This window comes from Coturnix japonica, chromosome 36 (genome assembly GCF_054131305.1).
Source record: "Coturnix japonica strain WE chromosome 36, WE-NBRP24, whole genome shotgun sequence".
Taxonomy (NCBI): domain Eukaryota; kingdom Metazoa; phylum Chordata; class Aves; order Galliformes; family Phasianidae; genus Coturnix; species Coturnix japonica.
The window spans coordinates 2,036,296-2,061,743 of NC_140698.1; the positions used below are offsets into that span (position 1 = coordinate 2,036,296).

Below are 25,448 nucleotides of genomic sequence, written 5' to 3' on the forward strand. Positions count from 1 at the left end.
AGAGCTCCGGCTGCATGAACCCCACAGCCATAGCATTGCAAGCTGAGCTGCCTTGCTGTTTGTTGCATTCATCGCAATCCCTGTGAATGAAGACTCGGAATGCAGTCAAGGCGATGATTGAGCATGAGAGTGACTTTATTCAATAAAAGACAGGAGGGCTTGAGAGGTCAAGGGTGAAGATGGGACCCCTCTTGTCAAGATGAGAGTGGCTCAGAGCTTGTGCTGCTGCCTGGTGCCTGGGACTGGCAGCCTGACTCCAAGTCCCCATCTAAGATGCTCAGCTTCACCTCACTGATGCTGACCTGCTCCTGCATGGTGGTGCTGCTGCTGGGGCACTCGGGCTGTGCTTGGGATGGGCAGCACTGCAAAGGCGCTGGGTCACAATCCAGGCAGGTGACTGCTGTGTCTGGCAGGCTCAGGTCAGCATCTTCAGCAGAGCCAGGAGATATGAGAGCATGAACGTGGATGAGCCCCTTGTGTCCATCACTGTTACCATGTGGAAGGCTGTCATCCGAATTGCAGCGATTTGTGCTTAAGAAGAACTCTCCATTGATGGAAACACACTGCACATAACTACTTGGTTTGGATCTTTGGGGTTGACAAGGGCTCGAATCACCTAGGAAGGCATAGAAACACAAGGGTTAGTGTCAAACGTTTGCAAGTTGAATCATGAAAGAGGCTGTTGATACTTGGTAATAGAGTGGCGTCACGAAGAAGTAAATAGGCTTCATGCAACAGAGCCACTGTCTTGAAAGTGATCCTCATGCAAGTCCAGCTTGTGTGTTGTTTCACTGTAATCTGCTTCTTTGGGTCTACCTAGTGGGCAGCAGCACTTGAGCTGTTACTGATATCATTGAAAAGAACTGGAGACAATTGTTCTCTTCCTAAGAGCTTCAAGGTGCCTAGAAGCACAAATAGAAACCAGCAGTATTTCATCACTTCACCAAAAAGAAGGTCAAACACCTGAGCTGTGAAGAGCAGTTACAGAACCTATGCATAAGATCACACCAGACATACTTTGTTCTAACAACAGTTATGGCACATAGTCCATTTCCTTCAATATTCCCAAAATGAAATGATGTGGAGCATTACAGGGAAAGAAACACTGCACACAGACACTATGACCCTGATTATACTCAAGCAGCAGACTTAAAACAAGTCAGAGTTTTTGATTCCAGGATATTTCAGGACCTATCATGTGTGAAATTCAGTTACACAACAGTGCTTAGGTGCCTGCGTTTCAAGCAACTTTCAGATCACAGCCATGTAAAATAAAAACAAATTCAGTGCAGAAATAGCAATCCTGTACCTTAATACTCATGAGATTATCCATTTTTTATAGCACTCTAAGTACTAAAACTTGCTCATCCCAGTTCACTTCAACAAGTTCCACCAGTTCAAGCAACGCAGTTCTGAGATCCTGTGTATGTTATGCAGATAGAATTGAACAGTGCAGAAATAATCTCTGACAGCTTTAAGAGCTCTGTTCTGCTTACAAGCTCTCAGTCCAAAACTATTCTCAGTTTTAAGGAAATGAACACCTGAAGCAGTTGGATCATCTGCCATTTGCTGCATTCTGCTTCTTGGCATCATGATTAGCACAAAGGGTTTTCTGCTGTCCTGCAGAGATGGACAAAGTCCTGCTTACAAATGGACCAAGTTTCAGTGTACAGCAGAGTTTGTACCAGACTAACAAGCCACGTCATTCAATTCATTTGCTCAGGTTGTTATGCACTCAGAAAGGAAACAGAACTAACTGTTGAATTCTGAAGGTAATCTGTGGGGTCCTGTACAGAGTGTTTTTTACAGCTAGTTAGCTGAGAAGGGTCGTAAACACGGTGCGGTTAATCAAGCAGCCATAACACCTGCAAGGACAGTGAGAACATCAGGATGCCCTGTGATGGTGAGAAACTAGCCATGGTTCTGGAAACTCAGCAAGGGAGTAGCTTTCAGTTGATAACAACAAGCTGTTAAGATACTCGGGGATAGTATGTAATTGGGAACCAATGATGAGCTCCACTTTTGCAATATGTATGAGGTAATTATCCGTATTATAAAGGTACACGCAGCCAAGGAATAAACGAGATTAGCTGATCATATGTCAATGACAGCTGTGGTCGTCTGCTTTTCTCCCACCGTTCTGCAACATACAGACATCAAATGAGATGAGATGAAAGGTCTTTTCTCATGGTATATTGATGAACAGGGTGAAGATACTGCTAAACAAGTTTCTTCCCAGCAGGGAAGAAATGAGGATTTTGGAGCGCCTCTAGATAAGGTAGCCGGAGCCATAGAGAAGGCTGGAGTACCAGAGTACATGAGGGAAATAATGCTAAAACATTGTGCACTTCAGAATTGTAATGCTACAGCTCGTGGCATTCTAAGTACTTTGAGGAGTAACTGGACAATAGAGGAGGCGTTACACAGATTATCAAGCGTTCCCACAGGGGCTCAGGCTTTCATAGTTGAGGCTATTAAAGAGCTAGGGGCAGGATTAAAGGCACAGGCTGAGGCTTCTCAGAATCAAGTGTTAGCAGCTCTTGCACCCTTACAAGCGTCTGCGGTAACCAGTGCAGGCCCAAGCACCTCTGTTAAATGTTTACGGTGCGGCGTTAAGGGACATTTGCGACGGAATTGCCAAGCTGTCGGTGTGTGGTGCCAGAACTGCCGCTCGGACAACCACAACACCGTCACCTGCCGTCACCGGTCGGGAAACCTCCAGCCCAGCGGGAGAAAGAACAGCGGCCGCGCTCCGACACAACCAGCCGTTCCCAGCCAGAGGCCGCCTGCCACCCCCCTCACGTCGCTCGCCGCGTTGTCGGCCTCTACGGCCCCCCCGCCCTTCAGTCCGCCTACGTCGCTCGTCGCGCCCCCGCCCTCTGCTCCGCCCACGTCGTTCTCTGCGCCTCGCCGTGCCGCCCCCCCCTCGTCGTGCACGGCTGCGTCTGTGCAGCCCGTGTATAACGTGGTTAAAGACACGGACGGACCGAAACCAGGGGATCGTTGTGACCCCGGTCCCAGAAGATCCAGAAAGAGAATCGGGCGCATTTCCTCATGATGATACTTTGAAGGGAGCAGGAACGACAAATTTCCCTACAGCGTACTGTGATGTCTTAGAGCAGTGCAGAAAAGAAACAATATTAAGGGGTGATGCTGACATGTTGCAAGCCTTTCCTATGTTTTATCAGCCGAATCAGGACCCCGTTGGGAATCCCTGCCTTATGAGGCAGTGAAGGAGCTAAGGGAGTCAGCGAGAACATACGGAGTTCAGTCAGCCTTTACATACAATCTTTTGGTTGCAAACAGTGACAGTTATGCTATGACCCTTCACGACTGGAAAATTGTGTTAAGAATGATCCTCTCTCTTATGCAATACACCATGTTTATGACTGAATACCAGCTACATAATTTGACTGATATCTTTTTGCCTCAAATTGGGACAAATCCATGTGGCACAGCACCTCTTCAACTGTGTCAGACAGATGTCACTCACGTTCCTGAATTTGGCTGTCTAAAATATGCACATGTAACAATAGATACTAATTTTTCTTACGTATTTACCACAGCACATACAGGTGAACGCAGTCATGACACCCGTAAACACTGGTTATCTGCTTATGCTGCTATGGGAATCCCACATACTACAAAAACAGATAATGGGCCTGCATATACCTCTAAGGCCACTCGAACTTTCCTCCAAGAAGGGTGTGTTAAACATACTACAGCCATTGCTCATTCTCCCACTGGACAAGCTATCACTGATCACATTTATCAAACATTGAAATCCATTCTTATTATTATTAAACAAAAAAGGGGGAATATGGGAGACACGCTACAAGAAATATTATGCAAGGTTTTGCTTGTTTTGCTTGTGCTGAATTTTTTGAAAATATTATGTAAGGTTTTGCTTGTTTTGTTTGTGCTGAAGTTTTTGAATCGTGTTCATAGAGATACAGCTTATGTGGATCGTCATTTTGAGGCTTCCCCAGTGCTCAAGGAACAGCCTATGGTTAATGTTTGGAATATGGCCACAGGACTTTGGGGCTGTCCCCTACCACTGACAACTTGGGGTCGTGAATATGCTCCTATTTCCACAGGGACTGGCCCTATGTGGGATCCAGCATGATATCTTCGGTCTCATCTGAAGGCAGAAAATAGCATCCAGCCTTCATAGTAATTGTAATTTTGTGTTTCTTACTTAGTGATATTGCTTTGTAACTTGCTGTGTTATAGATAATATTAGTAATAGTTTGACATAGTGTGTGATTTTCTGTTTTACCAATGCAGTCTCAAGAATTAGAGTTTAAGGCATTAGCTATGATGTTGTGTGCTTCTTCTATTTTAGTAATAGATCAGATGTATATTAAACAGGATTTGATCTAATCAATACTAGAATCTACAGGAATAGCTCTTTTAATGTTTTAGTACTGTTTGGTTATGATGTTATTAGCCTATTAGTTAGCTTTTCTTAATTTGCAAAGACAAAACCTGGAAAGGAATCCCAGACAAAGAGATGACCCTATATCATAGAATAGATACCTCTCTTACATCCAACTAATTGGGATTTTTGAAATATAACCATGCATCATTTTAGAGGAAAGTGCACACTAATAGAACTAAATTTGATAGTTTATTCTGTTTTCCAAGCAGGTGTTCCACTTGGGCTCTATATCACGCACTGGCCATGTGGATGTGGTGTACAACTAGAAGAAATCCTTCAGACCCTGAATGCAGGAGAGAATCTGTCATGGGTGAGAGAGGAAATGTGCACCTTGAAGCAGGGAACGGCCTGCTGGCACTACCTGTCGCATCCACCACCAACATGGCTTGCTGTTTCTCAAGGGTCAATAAGTAATAATGCCCCTAGTGATACTCTAGTACGTTTGTCCTCTAAAATTGGTTCTATTTGACATGCTACTTCATAAAATTGCACGATCATTAATCAATTATTAGCCCGGATAACTCAGTCGGTAGAGCATGGTTATGAGCATCTTAAAAGCATTTATTGCACAAATTTTAGGGGTCATTAAAATCAATATATCAGAGTATATGAAAATTGAAGACTTTTCCTGATCAGTTACAGATTAACACAATGGGACCCTCATGGATTTATTTTCAGGTTACAGAAACTTAGGTTGCAGTACAAACATGTTTGTTCTTTTTAGTGGGTTTAACAGTAATGTTGTTATGTTGTATTTGACTTGTCTCTTTTTTCACTTTTAGAGTATTGTCAGTCGAGGCCTTGATTGAGTTATAATAGTTATGTTATTAATTTAAGTAGTGTTGCTATTCTATTGGCAGTATTGTAAGAAGAATTCTATGGAGCGTCCGTCATGGATCCAGATGAGAAGTTCACAGAACAGCAGCTACGAAGCAGGATAAAACTACATGAGAACTGATTGAACAAATGAACTGAACTGCTTGTTAAATATGATTGATCGGTCGTTAAATCAAACCCTTTTTCAGCCTAAAAGAAAACGGGGGAAATGTAGAGAGTGTTTTTTACAGCTAGTTAGCTGAGAAGGGTTGTTAACATGGTGCAGCTAAGCAAGCAGCCATAACACCTGCAAGGACAGCAAGAACAACAGGACGCCCTGGGATGGTGAGAAACTAGCCATGGTTCTGGGAACTCAGCAAGGGAGTAGCTTTCAGTTGATAACAACAAGCTGTTAAGATACTCGGGGATAGTGTGTAATTGGGAACCAATGATGAGCTGCACTTTTGCAATATGTATGAGCTAATTATCCGTATTATAAAGGTACACGCAGCCAAGGAATAAATGAGATTCGCTGATCATATGTCAATGACAGATGTGGTCGTCTGCTTTTATCCCGCCATTCTGCAACAAACACCTATATACAAATTTAAGAACACAACGGAGTAACTGTTACTGTTTATTAACAACCAGTTTTAATAATACAATAAAAGTATGTCCTGAGAAAGGGGAACAAACACTCTTTTTCAAGGTTTTTTAGCTGTTCTGGATCTCAGCCGTCGCTTGATGATCAGATGATCACTTTCCTTCTTTTGTTCCTCAGATTCCTGAAGAAAACATTTCAAAAGTTACTCATCTTTTCGCACAAGACTGACAAGCTCTTCTTGACCCACGCAAACATATTTATTCCCCTAAATGGATTTCAGAATGGCATTTCCTTATTGTATTTTATTCAGAAAACTATGGGATACCGAGATCATTTTAATGCAGCTTAATCACAAGGAACAAATATGGAGAATGTACAAAATCCTGTTTATCTTAAAAAAGCACACACATCTGAGGATAGCCTGAAGGCAGCTTTCATTTTGAAATACTTGTTTTCAAAAGAGTATTATAATACTTGTTTTGTGAAACATGAAGCGTTCAGAAAACATTTTTAGCCTCAATCCCTGTAGCAATGACTTGCCCAGAATTTCAGTTCTCGGTTCAGTTCCATGTTCTCAGAACTACAGTGAGAAAAGAAATTGTCTCATCTTCTTCATCCTCTAACAAAAAAAAAATAACATTTTGGTTTCTGCCCCTATCATTCGTCAAATCATCAAAAAATTCAGAGGGATATTACAGTATGGGCAAATGATCACTATGCTGAACAGAAAAAGGACTCTAATATAATTAAAAGATGCAGTTCCAACCGAGCAAGAATGTTCTTAGCACAATAGCTGCTGACAGAGTCATGAAACTGGCACATCAGATCCTTTGCAAGTTGGCTTAGACAGGAGATCATAGTTTAAGCATACCTAAAAAGCTGTCTAAGTTGTGCTCTAGAAAAGCGTGTAGTAGAATAATCCCACTCCAACACACTGAAATTATCTATGATTCCAAATTAGAAGACATCTCCGTGATTGCTACATCACCTACTTAGTAAACTGTAAGCCAGCCAAACACAGAGATCTTTGAGGACAAAATAAAACAGAACAGCAGGAAGACCAACAAGAATGACTTGGTAGAATAAAGAAATACCTCAGTACTTTCAACCTCCCCCTGCAAATACATGAAACCTCCAGTCTGTCTGGACTCCTTAGTAGTTTATTTTAAGCCAAGACTACAGTATAATCACTTACCGAAGAAGCAGGTATATCTAGAGGGCCAGAAACGACAGTGGAATACAACTTCCTTTTGCATCGTTTTGGCTTGGTCTCTCCTTCTTCGAGACTTTCAGGTTCGTTTGATTTAGGAGAACTTACTGCTGACATCAGCTTCTTGGCTAGAAGAAATTTGTTTTGATACATAAACCAATCAACTTACTGGATTTGTGAGTCTTTAAATCAATGAATGCAAAAAAAGCTTCGTAACAAACTTGGTTTATAAATGACACATAAAATTTAAGTGAAAATACTCAGAAATTGTATTTGTTCATCGAGGCTCTTTATTGCTTCTATAGCTGAAACAGTTTATAGCTTCAGGTACGGCAGCTTAAAGCTCGCATTAAAATGGAGTATGAAAGACAATCACGGCTCAGAAGTCGCTGGAAGTCAGAAACTTCAGCAGGAGTTAAACAACAGGCCTAACTTTCGTGCTGACAGAAGCACAAGACAGAACCAACTTTCTCTGTATACTTGTAGGTTTTCACAAATGTAATAATGAATCTCTGAAGAGACGAATAAATGCATTTACTTCATAAATCAAAGGACAACTTAACATGGCAGACAAGTTCTCTAAGAACACATATATTAATAGCCTACAGCAGAAACAAGCCATTCTACAATGTCTAGAAAACATGGAATAAAACTTATTCTACACCAACCTTTAGAGTGTATAATAGAAGGAGAGCTTTGAATAAAATCTCCAACTTTTTGCAGTGTTTCATCCTTCTTTTTAGTCAGTCTTGAAGCATGTACTCGCTTTCTCAGGAAGTAGTCTTTTCCGGATTTCTGTTCAACAGAGATGTGAACATGTGAAACAAGAGCATTGTTTAAACTTCATTTTAGTTCAACATTATTTTAAGTTGACATTTTGAGTTTTACTACTGACACCTCTGTTCATTATGCTGATGATACCTCAACGGCAAGTAATGTAGACAATTTTATACCCTTTAGGGAGTTGTCAAAATCTCAGCTATTTCAAGGCATACGTTTCTTAAAGTTTCTTAATAAGGCAGTAGTTTCTTTAAAAGTAGCTCCCAAGCTGTGGAGTTGTTTCTTACATAAGCTGTTCTAATTACATAAAATAAACAAACATACAAAACAGAAGACAACAGATGGGAAAAATCTACTACTCATACTCTGACCATGCCAAGGATACTGCTATCACATGTGAACATCTGTTTTTAATAACTGCCATGCATATTAATGATATGAACCTTAGTTTAATACAAGGGCTTCACTTACAAAAGCACACAATAATACACTAAAGCTTCTCTTCCCAACTATTCAGTGTGCAATATCCTTCCCTCCAAATCATTACACAGTACAGCCATTACACGCTCTGGGGACAGACTGACTTGCCCTTTGGTTAGCTTATGGAATTTAATAGGAAGAGCTCATAAGCATGTAAGATTCCCATTCAGGTATACACATAAGGATAAGACACTGCTTCTTTCGTGTGACCACACAATTACAGGAAGTCCCAAGCTAGCTTCAAAACTAGAACAAAAACCAACCATTTTCTCGTCACTTGCAGAGGGTGAATTAAAAGCCATGACAGATTTTGTATTTTTCGTGTTCTCACTTTTCACAAAATCCTGGGAAAATAAGACAAGTTTCAGCCATGATTCTTTTGGAAAGAACAACTGATGTCACAAAAGTGAACACTTTAAACACTTTTGCCAATAGTAGGGAAGTATTTGCTAGTGGTAACTATTCCACTGTAAATCAAATAATAAATAAGCATTCAATTATAAAAACATGACATTAAGATATCAGTATTAGACATCTCATGATGTCTAAAAAGCTGATTTATGTCTACAGGTTTCAAAGAAAATACACAATGGAGTTAAGAGAAATTCCCTTCTCTTAAACCATTATCACTGAGCTTGGCTATTAGTTTTGTTCATTAAAGCAGTTCATTGATTAAATTCTTCAACTACTTTACTGAGGTAGAAATAGCATTTTTTTAATGCTTAAATGAGAATGGTAAAAAGGCATCAGATATTTTGTTTTCTGTTGGGTCTAGGTCATACCTCATCCATGTCATCACTTCTTTTCTTTTTTGCCTTAGGCATTTTCACTCCTAAAGGTATCATGCTGCCGTGCTGCTTTATCTCCGTCTTATCAGGTTGCAGAGGTGTCAGTGGGATTTCCAGCTCCGGTTTTGGGAACCGACTAGTTTTGCCATTTTCTGCGGACACTCCAGAAGAGTCGAGGACAGTTTCCAAATGCTCCTGATAGCACAGAAGAATTTTAAGTGCAAGTGTTAAGGTAGCCATGAGATTAAAAAGCTATAAAGCATCTGGAAAAGGATATGTAAGCATTCGATTTTCCTGCTGTAAGAACACTTGTAACAGAAGGAGTCTATTTCAGTTACAGCAGAGTTTTACCCTTCTTTCCTAGAACTTGTTACATTTAAAATTATTTCCAATCTATGATCACAAAAAAAGTTCTCCATGTTAAACTGAGCCTGATACTTTACAAGTCATTTTTTCTCAAGGGCACAGACAACTACACTTTTTTTAAATAGAGAATGGTGGTAGAACTGACACGATTTTCTTCATCTCAACTCTGCTGTGTCAGAACTGGGCAGGAACAGGAGCATTTGATTCAAGTGTTCGATTAACTTCCAGCTTAATCTTAGGGAATTTGCCCTTCCTCTTCTACACTAGAGATGTTATTTACATAAGTAAGGTCCAGCTGGCAAGGTGCAAGCCCAGTACAAGTCATTAAAGAACTCCATTGCTATCTTTTCCCTGGAGAGAATACAGACATTCAAGCAATGACACCGTACTTAAGCTGAAGGCTATCATGTACCTGCTCATGGTCAAATGGCAGCAAATGCACAGCTAAGTGACAGGGAAATGTCAGTATGCATTTCCCCAGCAGCACTTACTGTCCACAATCCACCCAATCCTGTTTTTCTCAACAGGAACAACAAAGCCAGAACTGAGATCACCTGGACTCCTCCTTCTCTATGGCAGGAATTCAGCTAGCATATCAAAAATGAGTTCAGATGCTGGTTGAACACATGGAAGACAGGCTGCTGGGGACATCAGAAAATGGTAGATGGCTGCTTCTACTGCTGCTAGTAACTAGCAAACTCCAGTGTCCCAAACACAGACTAGCAGCTTTTACTACTTACACTGTTCCGACCCCCTGAGGGGAGTCTTCTTCCTCTCAAAAAGTTACCAAAGATTGTAGAAAGACAAAAAGTAGTCAGAGCCACTTTATCAGGCTCTGCTAAGAATCTGAATGGAGTATCACCACCCACTGTATTTCCAAGAATTAAGTTGGTTAATAAACATTTTGTTTTTAAAATATATGTAACTGCTGTTTTATGAAAGTTAGCAATTAAAAACTTATATAGGAATGATTAACATCATCTGCTAACAAAACAATGTCCAGAAATCCTGCAGAGGAAGAAAAGTTCAATTTGCTGTGCCCGTTTCAGTGGCTCCATGAATTTTTTCCAAGTAACTTATCTAATCATGAGCCACTTCATAAGCATTAACATGAGGAGAGTTTTCAACAGCACCTGACAAAAATTCATCACACAATTGTTTCAACAGCTTTTATTCCTATCAAAGGCTATAAAAACAGGTGATCTGATCACCTTGAAAGAGATAAATAAATTAAAACTTGGGAATTGTTTAGAGAACATGAGATCTTTTCCTACTCATTCCTTATCAAAAGCAATACAATCACAACATTTTCAGATCTGAAGTTTCATACTAACCTCAGATTCATTTAATGAAGTGAGGCTCCTAGTACATCGATGTGACAAATAATTGTCTTCAGCTTTGCATCTTAATGGAATACTTTCTCCAGTTTTAGTTTTGCTTTGTTGTTTCCTAGGCTGTAAATATTTAAAAGGAGTAAAGATTAGGCTATGCATTAGACCTCCAAAATATCTCGAGTTTTCTAAAGTTACAGTGTAAAACCTCAAGCTCAGACGCCACATGAACACGTAAGCTGAAACACAGCACAAGTGTGGGAAGGTAGTAACATCTATTCATTGTGTGATCTTCAGATACACCCTACTGGGTCTCACTAACAGTCTCAGGCAGTATTCTGCCTCCAAAAGAGAGAAAGCGAGACATTATTTAGGGACAAAATCTGTAACGCTGGTCGTTTTGTCATCCATTCCCCCCAGACTCTGCACGCTCACAGCTGCTATGTTAGAACACCAAAGGCTAAACCTCTGCCTAATCTTCAGCATCCACATACGAATACATGGAAAACTACACAGAGAGATGGTTTTCTAGTAAATAAAATATTTCTGAGAAGATGAGAGCTCATGTTTGAGTGGAAGACAAAAAGAACCAACAAGTACTCATCACTGAATATGTAGTTAAAGGACTATATGCTAAGAAAAATGATTCCAGCTCCAGTATCTCCTAGGAAAACAGAAGAACAAAAAGGGGTTAACAAGATGTTAAGTACTGACTTTCTATAAATATAATCATACCTTTTCATTTACAGAGTCATTCCTTCTACTTTGTCTTTCTTCAAGTAAAGGTATTTCTGGCAAACACTGAGGGCTACTGTGGTTAATGCGTTGTTTTAATTCCTTTATAAAGTCATCTTTGTCAGCCAGTTCTTTTCTTAACTCTTCTATCACAGTTGCATTATCCTAATAAACAGTAAAAACTGCTGAGTTGTGGGATTGGCAAAAGGAATTAACACACACAAGCAGTATTGCAATTACTTAGTAGCATCAGTTTTAGAATTGCAGGCTAGAACACTTAACTATTCAAGAACAGTAACATTTCACGGATTTGTACGGTCACTGTTACAAGTGCAGTAGTCACAGAATTGCCTGGGAAGTTGTACAATATATTTTGATTCTTCTATTTTACTTATGTGCTTCAGCCTTCATCTCTCTTAAGATATAATAACCCGAGCTTTTATTTGTTCCCAAATCCTCGGTACTGTGAGAAAGTCGGCAGTTGTAGGGGAAGTTTTGCTATGAGAACATCTTTCTTCTCAGAGAAAGTGAATCCAAACATTCTCAAAAGAGCACAACTCCTTTAGTCTTCTGTTTAGCTTCTGAAATTCTATGCTACGGCTTAGATTGGCTATCCTGATTAAAAGCTGGATGTTGAAATGAGAAATGCAACTTCCAGAGATCATCCCCCCTCTGCTTTTTGATGCTTCCCTTAATCTCTCTCCACGTCCCCTTCTGTCTTTTCATGCCATTGTAGATACTACCTCAGAGAAAGCAAAGAAAGTAAGAAACCTGAGACAGAACTACTGTCTGAGTATTGAGCCTAGCTTGGGATCCGGAAATGCTGTGAATTATTGGAAAAAGCTACAGATGTCCAGTATGATTGTAGGATCATAAGTATCAAACTGACATCTGCTTATCTGAACTACTGAAAAAATTGAAATTTTAGTAATTAACAGAAATTCTGTTTCTGAAGACAAAAATAAAAGCTGGTGCTTTTTTTGGTTAGTTGCACATGATGTCAATACGACAGTGTTAAAGAACAGAACCACACCCAGAATACAAAGAGCAGGTACAGGAGTTTTACAGAATTTATGGGTAGCTAATCAGGTAGGAGGAAAGGAGAGGAAAGGAGAGCTGACCTTGCTTGAATCCTTTAAGGCAGATTGTCTCAGTTCTGCTATTTCTGTCTCTTTTTGTATGACATTAGAAGCCAAAGTTTTGAGCTGTTCTTCCAAAGCTTCTACTAACTGATCTCTCTCCTCACGCCACTTTTGAATCACAGAATCACAGAATCACAGAATCACCCGGGTTGGAAGGGACCTCAAGGATCATGTAGTTCCAACCCCCCTGCCTAGCAGGGCCACCAAACATACACATTTACTAGATCAGGTTGCCCAGGGCCCCGTCCAACCTGGTCTTGAACACCTCCAAGGACGGGGCATCCACAACCTCACTGGGCAGCCCGTTCCAGGACCTAACCACCCTTCTAGTAAAGAACTTTCCCCTAACATCCAACCTAAATCTTCCCTCCTTCAACTTAAAACCATTTCCCCTAGTCCTGCTATTATCAGCCCTTTCGAAGAGTTTACTCCCCTCCTGGGAGTAAGTTCCTTTCAGGTATTGAAAGGCTGCAATGAGGTCACCTCGCAACCTTCTCTTCTCCAGGCTGAACAAACCCAACTCCCTCAGCCTGTCCTCATAGGGGAGGTGCTCCAGCCCCCTGATCATCTTTGTGGCCCTCCTCTGGACCCTTTCCAAAATCTCCATATCTTTTTTGTACTGAGGGCTCCACACCTGGACACAGTACTCCAGATGGGGCCTCACAAGAGCAGAGTAGAGAGGGACGATCACCTCCCTATCCCTGCTGACCACCCCTCTCCTGATGGAGCCCAGGATCCCATTTGCTTTCCGGGCTGCCAGAGCGCACTGCTGGCTCATGTTAAGTTTCTCATCTATCAGGACCCCTAGGTCTTTTTCAGCCGAGCTGCTCTCAAGGACAACTCCTCCCAGCCTGTACAGGTGCCTGGGGTTCTTCCGGCCCAAGTGCAAAACCTTGCACTTTGCCGTGTTGAACCTCATTAGGTTCACCCGAGCCCAGCTTTCCAGCCTGTCAAGGTCCCTCTGAATGGCATCTGTTCCCTCCACCGTATCGACTGCACCACTCAGCTTGGTGTCATCAGCAAACTTGCTGAGGGTGCACTCCATTCCCTCATCGATGTCATTAATAAAGATGTTAATATTATTAATAGATGTGAATATTATGGTCCTTTTCCTCCAGGTCCTATATTTCATGTTGAAAGGAAAGCATACACAGTAGAAACAAGCAGAATCTTTAAGACAGCCTAGAATTAATAAGTTTTTCATATAGCATAAATAAGGACTCAAGCTGATAAAAAGAGTTTATGGTAAGACATTTCAATTAACATATCGTGATGTCACTCAACAAGATCAGGTTACATGCATGTATTACATATGTACTTACTATGCAGATTATTGTATTTAAAGCAATCTGCCAGTGCTCTGTAGTGACTAATTATTTGAATATCTTTCATGGTCTACCGCTAATTTCAGTTGGCCACTTTCATTTTGCTCCAATTTTTTTTTTTTCCACCTGTTCCTGTTGCTTGGAAAACCTGCATCATTCATGTAATAAAAATTTAGAGTAAGTAAAATACCCGTTTAAGTTGTTGGATAGTATGGTCTTTATAATCCAGCTCATCCTTAAACTGGTTATTAATCCTTTCAAGTTCATCCATCCTGTTCCTGAGGGATTCCTCCACAGAACGCATCGTGGACACCTGTAATGTAAGCACAGCTCACGGTTAATTAAAAGACTTCTGTAATCCAACCTGGCCAAATACTTCTTCGTTAAATAAAGAGGAACTCACAAACAAGTGCTGAGTAGGAAAACGATAGCAAGTGCAAGGTTACCAAGGAAGACATGAATTCATTTTTAAGCTTCAATTTTCCACCCCAAGCACACCCAATAAACTTTCAGACTAAGATCCTGCAAAATGGGTTTTAAGATATCTTCTTGTTTAATAATTAAATTTTAACTATTAACATCATTGAAGCTGAAATTGAAGAAAAAAATATACACGCTTATATTAAAGAGCCTCTGGAAATTAGTCTATTTCTCTTCAAGTAAATAGCATTCTTCTTCCCAGTTATCAGCGTTTTTTCACAAGACTTAGGTTTTAGGCTTTGGAGTTACCACGGATACCAATGGCAAGTCACCAGTAACATAGAGATAATAACAAGTCCCCTCCAGAGGCAGATTAGCTATTCTCTTCACAAACCTTATTCCAGACTACCAACCAACTTTACTTTCCTCTGTTCATTATCTATGTGAAACCATGTTTTAACTTCTGGTCCCCTCTAGAGCTTCAATGGCAACTTTACCTAAGATTTGCTGCTAGCCACACTAGTGTGAAATTTCCAGCTTCATAGTTAAAGTTTGAGAAGTTTTAACAGCAGAAAGCCAAGCATAATCTTACAGAAAAAAATAGCTCAGTTGACTACAAACCTCACTTTGTACTTGCTGAATTTGTTTCTTGGCATCAGAATGTTTGTCTTTTAGATCTGCATACTCTTCTTCTTTCCTCTGCAAATCTTTTTTCAAATTCAGTACAAGGGCAGAACTCTCAGAAAGAATATTTTCTAGCCTTATGTTAAAAATAAAGACACAAAGAACATTACTGTTACACATCTCATGGAAACAGCAATTACAGCTTAATCCATGCCCTGCCTGTTGGTTTCTATTTGTAAATAGACTCTTAAATCTATCTAGACCAGTGACAAGATTTAAACAATTACTTTTGAATTTCAGCTTGCTTCTCATAATCAGATGCTGAAGCAATAAATTATTCAGATGCTATTCTGAGGGATGTACAACAAAACCACCAGAAATCCCCATATTATTCTTTATTTCCTTGCACACTCCTGTTTTCCCTTGGAACTCAAGTAGCATACCAAAGCATCCTAAAGTAGTAGTTTGGCCATTGATAAGCCTGCAGATGCATTAAGTCGAAGGGATGTTCCCATTAACTATTTTTAACTCTAGTTCATTCTCAAAGGGCTCTAAGTTAACTCAGTGGTTACTTACGATTCTATACGTTGCACTTTCTCCATTTCACTCTTTTCCTTTTCCCGAAGAGAATGTTTCATCTGCTCCAAGCTGTTTTTCAGCTGCATAACTTCTTGAATCAGATTTGCTTCTTTGCTAATTAACTCTTCAAAATTTTTGTCTGCATTTGCAGACTTCTCCTGCAGAGTTGCTGTAACTGTCTCCAGATTAACAATAATAGATTCTTTTTCTTTAAGTAATTCATTGAGTTTTGACACATTGTCTTCCATTGTCTTGGAAGCCTCCAGGCGATATTCAAGCTCTCTTATTTTTACCTCACAGTTTTCTTAAAAACTTCATGCTGACATTGTGACTATCAGCTACCCATTTTAATTCCTATGTGGAGCATTGCTGTCATTAATTTTTAAATGAGAGCTTTGGTCATATGATTAGAACAAACCCACTACTATTTGGAGTATGGAGGAGTCCACATCCCTCCCTCAGTCTCTGGTAAGATGCTTATATGTGATGCCATTCAGTGGTCACATTAGGATTCAATATTTATGCCAAATAAAGGCAGCAGGGACAAATCATCCAAGAACAGCATCTCATCCAAAGAAGGCCTTGACTCCTCTTGACATATTTTGCAAGAGGAATACAAGAAAGGAAGGGACTACAGCTAAGTTTTAGATTTTCCCTTCTACATTGTATATGCCTTCCGTAATTCTAGGAACACTGATGCTCAGCTGTGCCCAGAAGTGAAATTAAATGCATCAGAGCTTATCCAAACCATTTTGCTCAAATATTGCCCATGAGTGAGCAATTAGCAGGTCGTCAACAATTTTGATAGTTGCTTCAGGAAAAACAAAACAAACAAACAAAAAAAAAGCACTTGAACAGCTGATGCTACTCAGAAGATCAGCAACAGCAGTTGAAACAATCCTAAAGAAACTGCTTTAAAACTATTACCAAATCTGCAAGTGCATCAACAGATGAGGAAAAAGCAACAAAAAGGAAAAAAATAGTGCAAAAAACTTTTATTCTTAAGCATTCAAAAATGAACAGCATAGGACCTTCTGAAAAAGGGATATTTACATAACAGTTACTTCTATTTACAGTTTAACACAGTGGCTTTTCTCTTTATACCATAAGGTACGCGCTTCACAGCCTTTTGCTTCCTATCCGGAATAGGAAGCAATTTATTGTTTTGGAAGACACCCTGTTCAACGATGGAAGAAACTGTACATTTCTTTGGAGGTGGCTCTTCCACAGTAGGCTTATCTTCATCAGTACTGTGCTTTCTTCCCACTTCCAACTCAGTTTTCTCTTGTTTCAGTGCTTTAACTGAAAGCACTGAAAATTGGCTGCTTTCAGTTCCTTTATTAGTGTTCTCTTCTGCCGGTTCTGCTTTAATGGTAGTTAAATGGTAGGTAGTCTTTTCCTGTATTGATATAAGATCAGTTACATTGAAGCTTAACAAAAGGAGCACTTAAGTCTCAGTAATCTTCTGTAGGCAAATATTTACACAAAGCCATACAGCTAAAATATTTACCCAGTGACTCTATAGACATCAGTTACAAATTTCAATAGCAGACAGAACAAGTACACCTTCAGATAATGACAAGTGCAATACTCGGTAGAGTATACAAGGGAAAGCAAGAGCCTAGCAGGTTACAAAGTAAAAGACTTGCACACAATCAAGAGTTTACCAGTTTATCAAAGAATTTCCTGTTTCCAAGAAGTCAACAAAATTACAAACATGGTCAAAGAGCAAATGGTCAGCTCTCATACAAGTTCATCACATCACACTTCTGCTAAGCTGCTAAAATCACGTTCATCGTGACAGATATAATCCAACCTTAAATCTTAGTCAGCTCTGTCACGCATATTTTAGATTGTGTCCTTGACCACAAGTGAAGCTTCCTTACTTACAAGATGACGATTGTTAAGCCATGCTGGCACTGCCAAGGACTGATTATTCATCTTTAGTAACTTATGAAAAGAAAAGCCTCAGAAGTGTTCAGGCCACACAATCTCACAGATAGAGTTGGAGCCTTGTTCTTGGAAGAAGTAATAGGCGAGGACATGACTACTCATCACAGTCAGCTTTAATACCATGGAAATACTATGTTGTATTGATGCAGACAGTCAAAGACTAAGAAGGGTCAAGTTGCTAAGCTTACAAGGTTAGAGATCTGAGTGACAGAATTAACTATAAATGTTTTCAGAGCTACTTCAGGCTACCAAACATCAAAAAATGAACAAAAACCACCAGAAGTGGTATGCACACATACTTAATCAAGCTAGTCTTCACATATTCAGTAGCTCGCAGTACATTAGTCAGGATAAAGTTTTATGGACTGCATAGAATGTGGAGATATCCTGACCATTCATACTCATACTTCCAACTCTACTCAACATACTTTTACTGTTGCTCTTCCTCTGATGTAGGAGTGTGAGGCAGGAGTTAGTGGAACACACTGATATTTTTGTTGTTTGTGTTAACAACAACTACCTTCATATAAATTTGAATTGTTTACAATTTCAAGCGAGTACCAGCTACATAAAGAAAATCAGTTTTCCAAAAATGTGTTGATTACAAGCATAGAATTAGTGTTTTCCTTTTTTTGTATAAGGATATGGAGATGTGTAAAACTCACATAATCTTTTACTTTTTCCTCTAAATGAGATTTTAAGTCTTGTAGCTCTGTCATAATGTCATCTTTCTGCACCACGATGTCCATTAGCTCTCGAATCCTTTCATTTTGTGCATTCATTTTCTTGGAAATAAAAAATAAAAAAAATTCAGTCATCAGTTTCTAATGGAGTGTTAAGTAGCTGAATTACACAATGCATTAAAGGCAAATTCAGTTAAGCTAAGCTCGGTAAGAAATCTATTAGTGGAGCCTACTGGAATAGCATTTTAAGCTACCACAAGTTGGTATTAAAACAATTTTACACAACATCTTCTTGATAAAGTTACCTCAGTTGCTTCTTTAAGTTGCTCATCAGACTCATCCAATTTAATCATCTGCATTTCAAAGTCTGTAACACACAGAAAAGGTTGTATTACATAAGTAGCCAATAGATAGTTTATTAAGTAATCAATTTTTCCAGATATTCTAATGTTTAGGTAGCTTTTGAACAGATTAATTAATTTGCATGTGGTCTTCACTTATTGGGAGTGATTCAAAAGTTTTCTATATTTCTTGGAACAAAAACATTGCATCAACAAGACATAAAGAAGAGTAGAGATTACAATATAAAAGTAAAAATCAAGATATAGATATATAAGATATATTTAACCCCATACTTATGAAAGCGTAAAGCTGCTAGTTGCAGTTTAAAGGAGAGGGGGGAAAAAAGAAAAGAAATAACCAAAAACCGTGGAATTGCTGAACCTGAATATACACAAGGAACAAACTATCACTTATCTACAGGCTATGGTTCCAAAGGTAGAACATCTCCTCTAATTCCTACTCAAACTGGTTATTTCTCTTTTAGATTAATGAACTATTTCTGTCTTCTACCTTTCACATCGCATAACTCACCTTTGTTCTTCTGCATCAGCTCTTCTTCAGTTTTAAGTAGTTTGGTGTTTTTCTCTGTTAGCTCTTCTTTGGTCTCCATCAGTTCAAAGTTAGTTTTCTCCAGCTGCTTTTCAAACCAGCCAGTATCTTCCTTCGGGTCCCCCAGGGATACAATGGAACTATGTGCTGCCTCAGCTTGCTCTTTAATATCCATGACATCATAATGCACAGAATCAAGAATGCCCTCAGGATCAACACAGGTGTCAGGCACTATGCTATGTTCTCCACCCTGAAACGTAATTTATAATCAGTTAAAACTGGTGAATAGCTGACTACATAATAGCTGTTATTTCTACAGATAGTCTGGATAGCCACTATGAAGACAGCCATACAAGAAGTTTTTAATTTCAGCTTCAAAACCCACCTCACAAATTCACATACAACACGACAGTGATTCGTATGGGGGGAAAATAAGTGGCATTCTAGTAACAGCTAATATATTTTATAGTATTTGATGACCACGCTCCCTTTTTTTTTTTTTTTTTTTTTTTTAAATATTACCCCAGATTGATCTCCTTCAAATTTAACGTACAAGTTCGGACTCCCCTTTTCTTTGTAATACAGCGTAAATTTTCATTTTGTGTTGCAGAAACAAGGAAAATGCCCAAATTCCCAAAGCTTTCTGAAACTGTTCTTAAGGCTCAGCAACTATTCCTGCTAGATGAAGAATAGATGTATCTTGCTCATCATACAGCAACACAGCATGCACTTCTTTGTAAACAGCCTTGTGTTTCTACAAGATGTGCCCATAACATTTAAATAGTAAAAAGGAAAATATTTAAGAAAAAAAAAAGAAAAATACCAGGGTGTCATGGTTTAATAATTTTGTAATTTTGCTATCAGTATTCCACATCATAACGTCATATAAAGCATGAATAATTTTACTGCTCCCGAACACTTGCAGTATATTGATGATATTGTCGTGTGGGGCCATACAGCAGCAGAGATTTTCAAGAAAAGAAAACAGATAATCCAAATTCTTTTGCAAGCTGGTTTTGCCATTAAGCGCAGCAAGGTGAAGGGGTCTGCCCAGGAAATCCAGTTCTTAGGTGTAAAATGGCAAGATGGGCATCGACACATCCCAGCAGATGTGATTGAAAAAATCACTGCTATGTCTCCTCCCACCAACAAGACAGAGACCCAATCTTTTCTGGGAGTAGTGGGCTCATGGGGTCCTGAGCAGCAGCAGGCTTTTGAGCAGAGAAAACAAGAGATAGCCCGTGCCGTGGCCTTGGGGCCAGTACGGACAGGACAGGATGTAAAGAACATCCTCTACACTGCTGCTGGAGAGAAAGGTCCCACTTGGAGTTTGTGGCAAAGAGCTTTAGGAGAAACCCAAGGCCAACCCCCGGGACTTTGGAGTCGAGCATATAAAGGGTCTGAGGAGTGCTACACTCCAACTGAGAAAATCTTAGCCATGTACGAGGGGGTTTGGGCTGCTTCTGAAGTAGTTGGGACAGAGGTTCAGCTCCTTCTAGCACCTCGCTTGCCTGTGGCCCCCCTGTCACGGACACAGGTAGATTTTTGTTTAAACCGTGACAACTACCCAGAATGCAGCATAAGGGAATTTTTGCCTAGAACTCTGGAGGACTATTTTTAACTCAGAAAGGTCAGAGATAGAAAGTTCACACTGATTTCTGGGTCACCAGCCTCACCGTACATCAGCATTTTTGGTTTTTAAATGATACATAAAGTTCTCAATAGCACTGCTCTAGTCGATAGTTATTTCCCTTTCTGTGCAGCTTGCTCTGTGCATGGCTTGTGAACCGCTATTCAGGCCAGACAGCTGCAGCCCCAAAGACCTGCCATAAATGTACAAATTCTACCAGGATAATGTCTTGGTAGTGGAGAAACAGGATGCGCAGTCATATGGCTCTCACACATACCTTGTACAACCAGCTTGGCTCTGGACTGGGCATCACCAATGTCACAGGTGTACACGTCACTGTCACTTTTCTCCAGATTTTTTATGCACAGCTGCAGGTCTCGTCCTTTCTGTGCCCTCTTGTATTTCCTGGCAGGTCTGAGCTCAGCAATGCCTTTCCTCCATATGATGAAGGATGCGGCTTTCTCTCTCTGACATGTAAAAAGTGCACTTCCGCTTTCTTCAATTTTCACATCTGAAAGCTCCTTGATAAAGTAATTAGGTTTTTCTGGAAGGAAAAAAAAAATGATGAGGGTGTAGGACAAAGGGATTTTTTACCCCAACAAGTCCCAAGCATACAGAGGTGTCCTGAATCTCCTTTGCCCTCATTTCAGAATATCACATAGAGATGCAAAGAGTCTAAGAAGACCACAGAGTCCACCCATTTACATAGGTTTGATAATTCCAGTAGATATCTGGAAAGTTCAATACCATTATACATGCGCTGGTAGGATCTCATCTGATCAACTGCATATAGTTTTGATTACACATATTCAATATAGACTAATTCAGATTGCCATCTTTTCTTGGCTCACTAACACCCAAGATCATAGAATCATAGAATTATCACAAAATCATAGAGTGGCCTGAGTAGAAAAGGACCTCAAAGATCATCTAGTTTCAAACCCCCTCCAAGGGGTCACCAACCACCAGACCAGGCTGCCCAGATCCACATCACACTGGAGAATCATTCAGTTTCCAGATTATTTTAAGGAAAAGATTTTAATCCATCATATTTTCTGAAAACTAAGAATTGATCCTGCTCAAGGAAACAGAAGAGAAAAACATCACCCACAGGCTGCAGATATTTACCTCGACTTCTCTACATGCCATCCCCAGTGTGCTTTTCAACTCACCTTGCACAGTGACCCTGGCTTTTGTTATGGAGTCCTCTGTCTCACAGGGGTACTCCCCACTGTCCTTGGCAGTAGAGTCATGGATGATCAGAATGGCCCCAGTTCCCTCCTGCTGCAAGTCGTACTTCTGGCTTTTTCTGATTGCTTTGCCATCCTTGTACCACCTGATGTTCAAATCCGGTTTTGACAGCTCACAGCTCAGGCTGATGTCCTGTCCTGCTGCTGCTGTCTTATCCTCCAGCTGTTTTGAAACCTCAGTAGGTTTTCCTGGAAGAAAACATTGCTTTTTGAGTAACATACACTTAGGGTAGGATGCCTCTCTCAAAATACATGCATCTACATGCTGGAGATAAGTTAGAGAGGCACTTGCAACAGACGCCATCCTACAGCCAGCAGTAATCTGCAATGTACAGACAATAGAATTCCAGGCAGCATTTATTCTCTCTTAAATCTACCCCATTGAGGATGATGAACCATGTCTGAAAACTGCCTCTTTCTTCTCTCCACTCATCACACTGGGAGCCTCGGATGATGCTCTCAGATGCACATGTTCTAGATAGGAATTTGTTGTACAGCTAGATGATGTGAAGGCCATCCCTTCAGCTTATACTTAGAGGATATTTGCTCCCACAGTTCCCTCAACAAATCATTCCTGATTTACTGTTAATGGAACAAGCTGTAGTGAGATGCCCATTTCCAACACTACCCCAGTGCTTTGGGTAGTTCTCACATTTGTGTAAAATGTTTCCTCCTTTTACTTATTTTTAAGAGAAATTCTCAGTGCTTCGAGGTTCAAGTAGAAGGTTGCTATTCACTTTAACCATATTATGAATTAGCTCTCACGACAATCTTATCAGAAGACAGTTGAAGGAATCAGACCCCAGAATCTCTCCCATCTCATTACCTTTCACAGACAGAGAGGCTTTGGAGGTTAGACCACGGGCAGTAAAAAACGACTTCCCCAGCATCAGTAGGAGTCACACTTTTGATAATGAGAGTATATTTCCAACTCACGTTAGAAGCTTTAAATCGCCCACCACTTTCCACTCTGCTTCCAGTCAGTGTCCAGTTGAACTCATCAATGCTTTCATGGGACAGAATGCATTCAAAAGTACAATCTTCTCCCTCCTGGATTTCAGTGTTTTTCAGCTGTTTGGTAATGCCACTATTCAGCTCTGGAAGGTAAGAGATAGGTTAGTATGAGGTTTATATGGAGAAAAGGCATTTGTGACTGACATGAGTAGCAGCACTGGTGTTTTAACTCAGGATTTGCAGAACATGGCTGCATTCCTTACTGATGTATTCTCTAAGACATTCTCCTCTCAGAATTACCAGAAAGCTATAAAAAAAAAGAGACGTGAATCTCTTGGCTTTGCTCTGGAAGAACTACAATTAGAGCAGTTCAGTCCATGGAGCAGAATGAAGATTCAATGAGCTACAGAGGGAACAACCTAACAGAGAGGACAGCTCTAGGACGCTGCGTGAGAAAAAGGGATTTGCCTATGACAAGAAATTAAATGTTTCTATTAGCTAATTTGTTACCATCCTCCCCCTACTGGTATTCAAACCATTTCTCCATTTTAGGGATGTTTAGAAAGGAAATATTTCCAGGACATTCTTCATGTGTTTGGTGATTTTCATGGCAAAACGAGATACATTTACATCAAAAGCAATGGGAATTTTCCAGACATCACTGTGCTAAATTGCAGTAATACACTTCTATTGTAGAAACTATTAAGGCTCGTGGGGGAATAGGTGTAAGACATAGTGACCACACTGAATGTGCTTTCAGCACTCCTTTACTTTCCACAGTACTTACCCTGAATGCCGACATTTGACTTGGCAACATCAGTGCCAATATCACAGGTATAGAAACCTGCATCTGACTTCTCGAGGTCATGGATAAGGGGACATAGGGTCTTCCCAGACTGTACCAGCTCATACTTGTTGCCAGAAGTGAGCACAACACCGTCCTTCTTCCACACTGGTTTGACCTTCTCTTTAGAGACTTCGCATTCCAATTTAATCACACCCCGCTCCTCACCAAAAACATCATCCAAGGACTTCATGAAGACAGCAGGCTTCTCTGCAATTAAAAGGGCAAAACAGAACAATGTGATACAGAAGTTGAGACATTTCCAGTTGCGTTCAGATTTTTAAAGAGGGATAAATAAATCTTTACCAGCACTCACGACACCAATATAGAACCTAAAGCGGTTTCATGTGTGTTGACTGAATGCACTTTATGGAATTCTGAACTAATCAGTAGGAGAATACAGGGAACAGGAGGGACAGCCTGCATTGCTGGTGGGTGGGACTGATATCATATGAAGTAATTGGGATGCAGCTCTTCTAAAGCTGGAGAGCTGGCATTGCCCTCACATGGAGCAGAGCTCATACAGCAGGCCACAGGATTAAGAGGAACACTTTTGATTTTCCTGTATTATTGACTCCTCTTATCTGTCTTCTATTTCACACATCAGATGTTTATACTGGGGAAAAAACTTCCACCAAATGCAAAAGAAAGGAGAAAGAGGAAATCCTTCAAACTCTGAGCGCATAGAGTAAAAGAGCTTAATTGCTGGGGAGAGCAGATTAGAATCACAGTATCCTTAGAATTGGAAGAGACCCTTAAAGGCCATCTAGCCCAGCTCCCCTGCAATAAAAAGGGACATTCACAGCTAGATCAGGTTGCTCACAGCCTGGTCATTAGTCATCCCAGAGGCAAAACACACACTGAATGATCTCTCCCTGCAGTCATAAATCCTTGGAGACAACAGCATTGACACTGCATGTTACTGAAGCAGTAAAAGAAATTGCTCTTGTAACTCTCCTTGTGGTAAATAAAATGATGATAAAAAGCAATGGAATGCTTTGGCAGGACACCAAAACCATCCTGTTTTGTAACCAACTGTTACTATAAATCATACTGGGATGTGGTACAATGGTTGGACTAGATGATCTTTGTGTAATCTTCTCAGTGAACATTATACATTTATAAAGTTAGCAGGAGAGAATGGCAGAAATCAACTCCAAGAAGAGATATCTGAGGTGAAATAGGACATGGAAGAGGCCACCCTCCCTGCTCATACCTTCAGCTGTCAGCGTGGCCTCAGTCTCTGCAATTCCTGCCTTGCACTTGTACACATCAGCATCATCGGGCTTCAGCTTCAGAATCTTGAGCTCTGCTGAATGCTTATCCCTCTTGATCTTGTACTTCTCAGAGGGCTTGATGAGTGTGTGGCCTTTGAACCATTTCACAACCTTTGGAGAAGGCTGAAGTCACAGGACAGGATGACAGAATGACGTTCCAAAGCTGTCTTGTCCTCCAACTTCCTGGTGATTTGTATATGGTAATCTGCAAAGCAGGGGTGGAAGAGAAGAAAGGATGAGGACAATTGGAAGAAGAGGAAAGTCTCTTGCGTGTATTCCATTCCAATTAATGTCAAGTTCACAATGGTTCTTTGAATGACTCTAA

The 25,448-nt window shown here is 40.2% G+C and overlaps 1 protein-coding gene across 1 annotated transcript in view; it reads right to left on the reverse strand.

Moving 5' to 3' along the window:
* LOC146755084 (uncharacterized) overlaps positions 1-22,968 on the reverse strand; it is a 33,988-nt gene extending 11,020 nt beyond the window's left edge. Inside the window, exons 1-10 of the mRNA XM_085526368.1 lie at positions 22,875-22,968; positions 21,971-22,237; positions 21,209-21,342; positions 19,151-19,418; positions 18,583-18,644; positions 18,260-18,379; positions 16,746-17,040; positions 15,639-15,945; positions 15,060-15,198; positions 14,209-14,331 (exon numbers count right to left, since the gene is read on the reverse strand). Of these exons, the coding sequence (XP_085382494.1) occupies positions 14,209-14,331; positions 15,060-15,198; positions 15,639-15,945; positions 16,746-17,040; positions 18,260-18,379; positions 18,583-18,644; positions 19,151-19,418; positions 21,209-21,342; positions 21,971-22,237; positions 22,875-22,938 (1,779 nt within the window). The 5' untranslated portion in view covers positions 22,939-22,968. The remainder of the gene's footprint in view (positions 1-14,208; positions 14,332-15,059; positions 15,199-15,638; positions 15,946-16,745; positions 17,041-18,259; positions 18,380-18,582; positions 18,645-19,150; positions 19,419-21,208; positions 21,343-21,970; positions 22,238-22,874) is intronic.
* Positions 22,969-25,448: the final 2,480 nt, after the last annotated feature.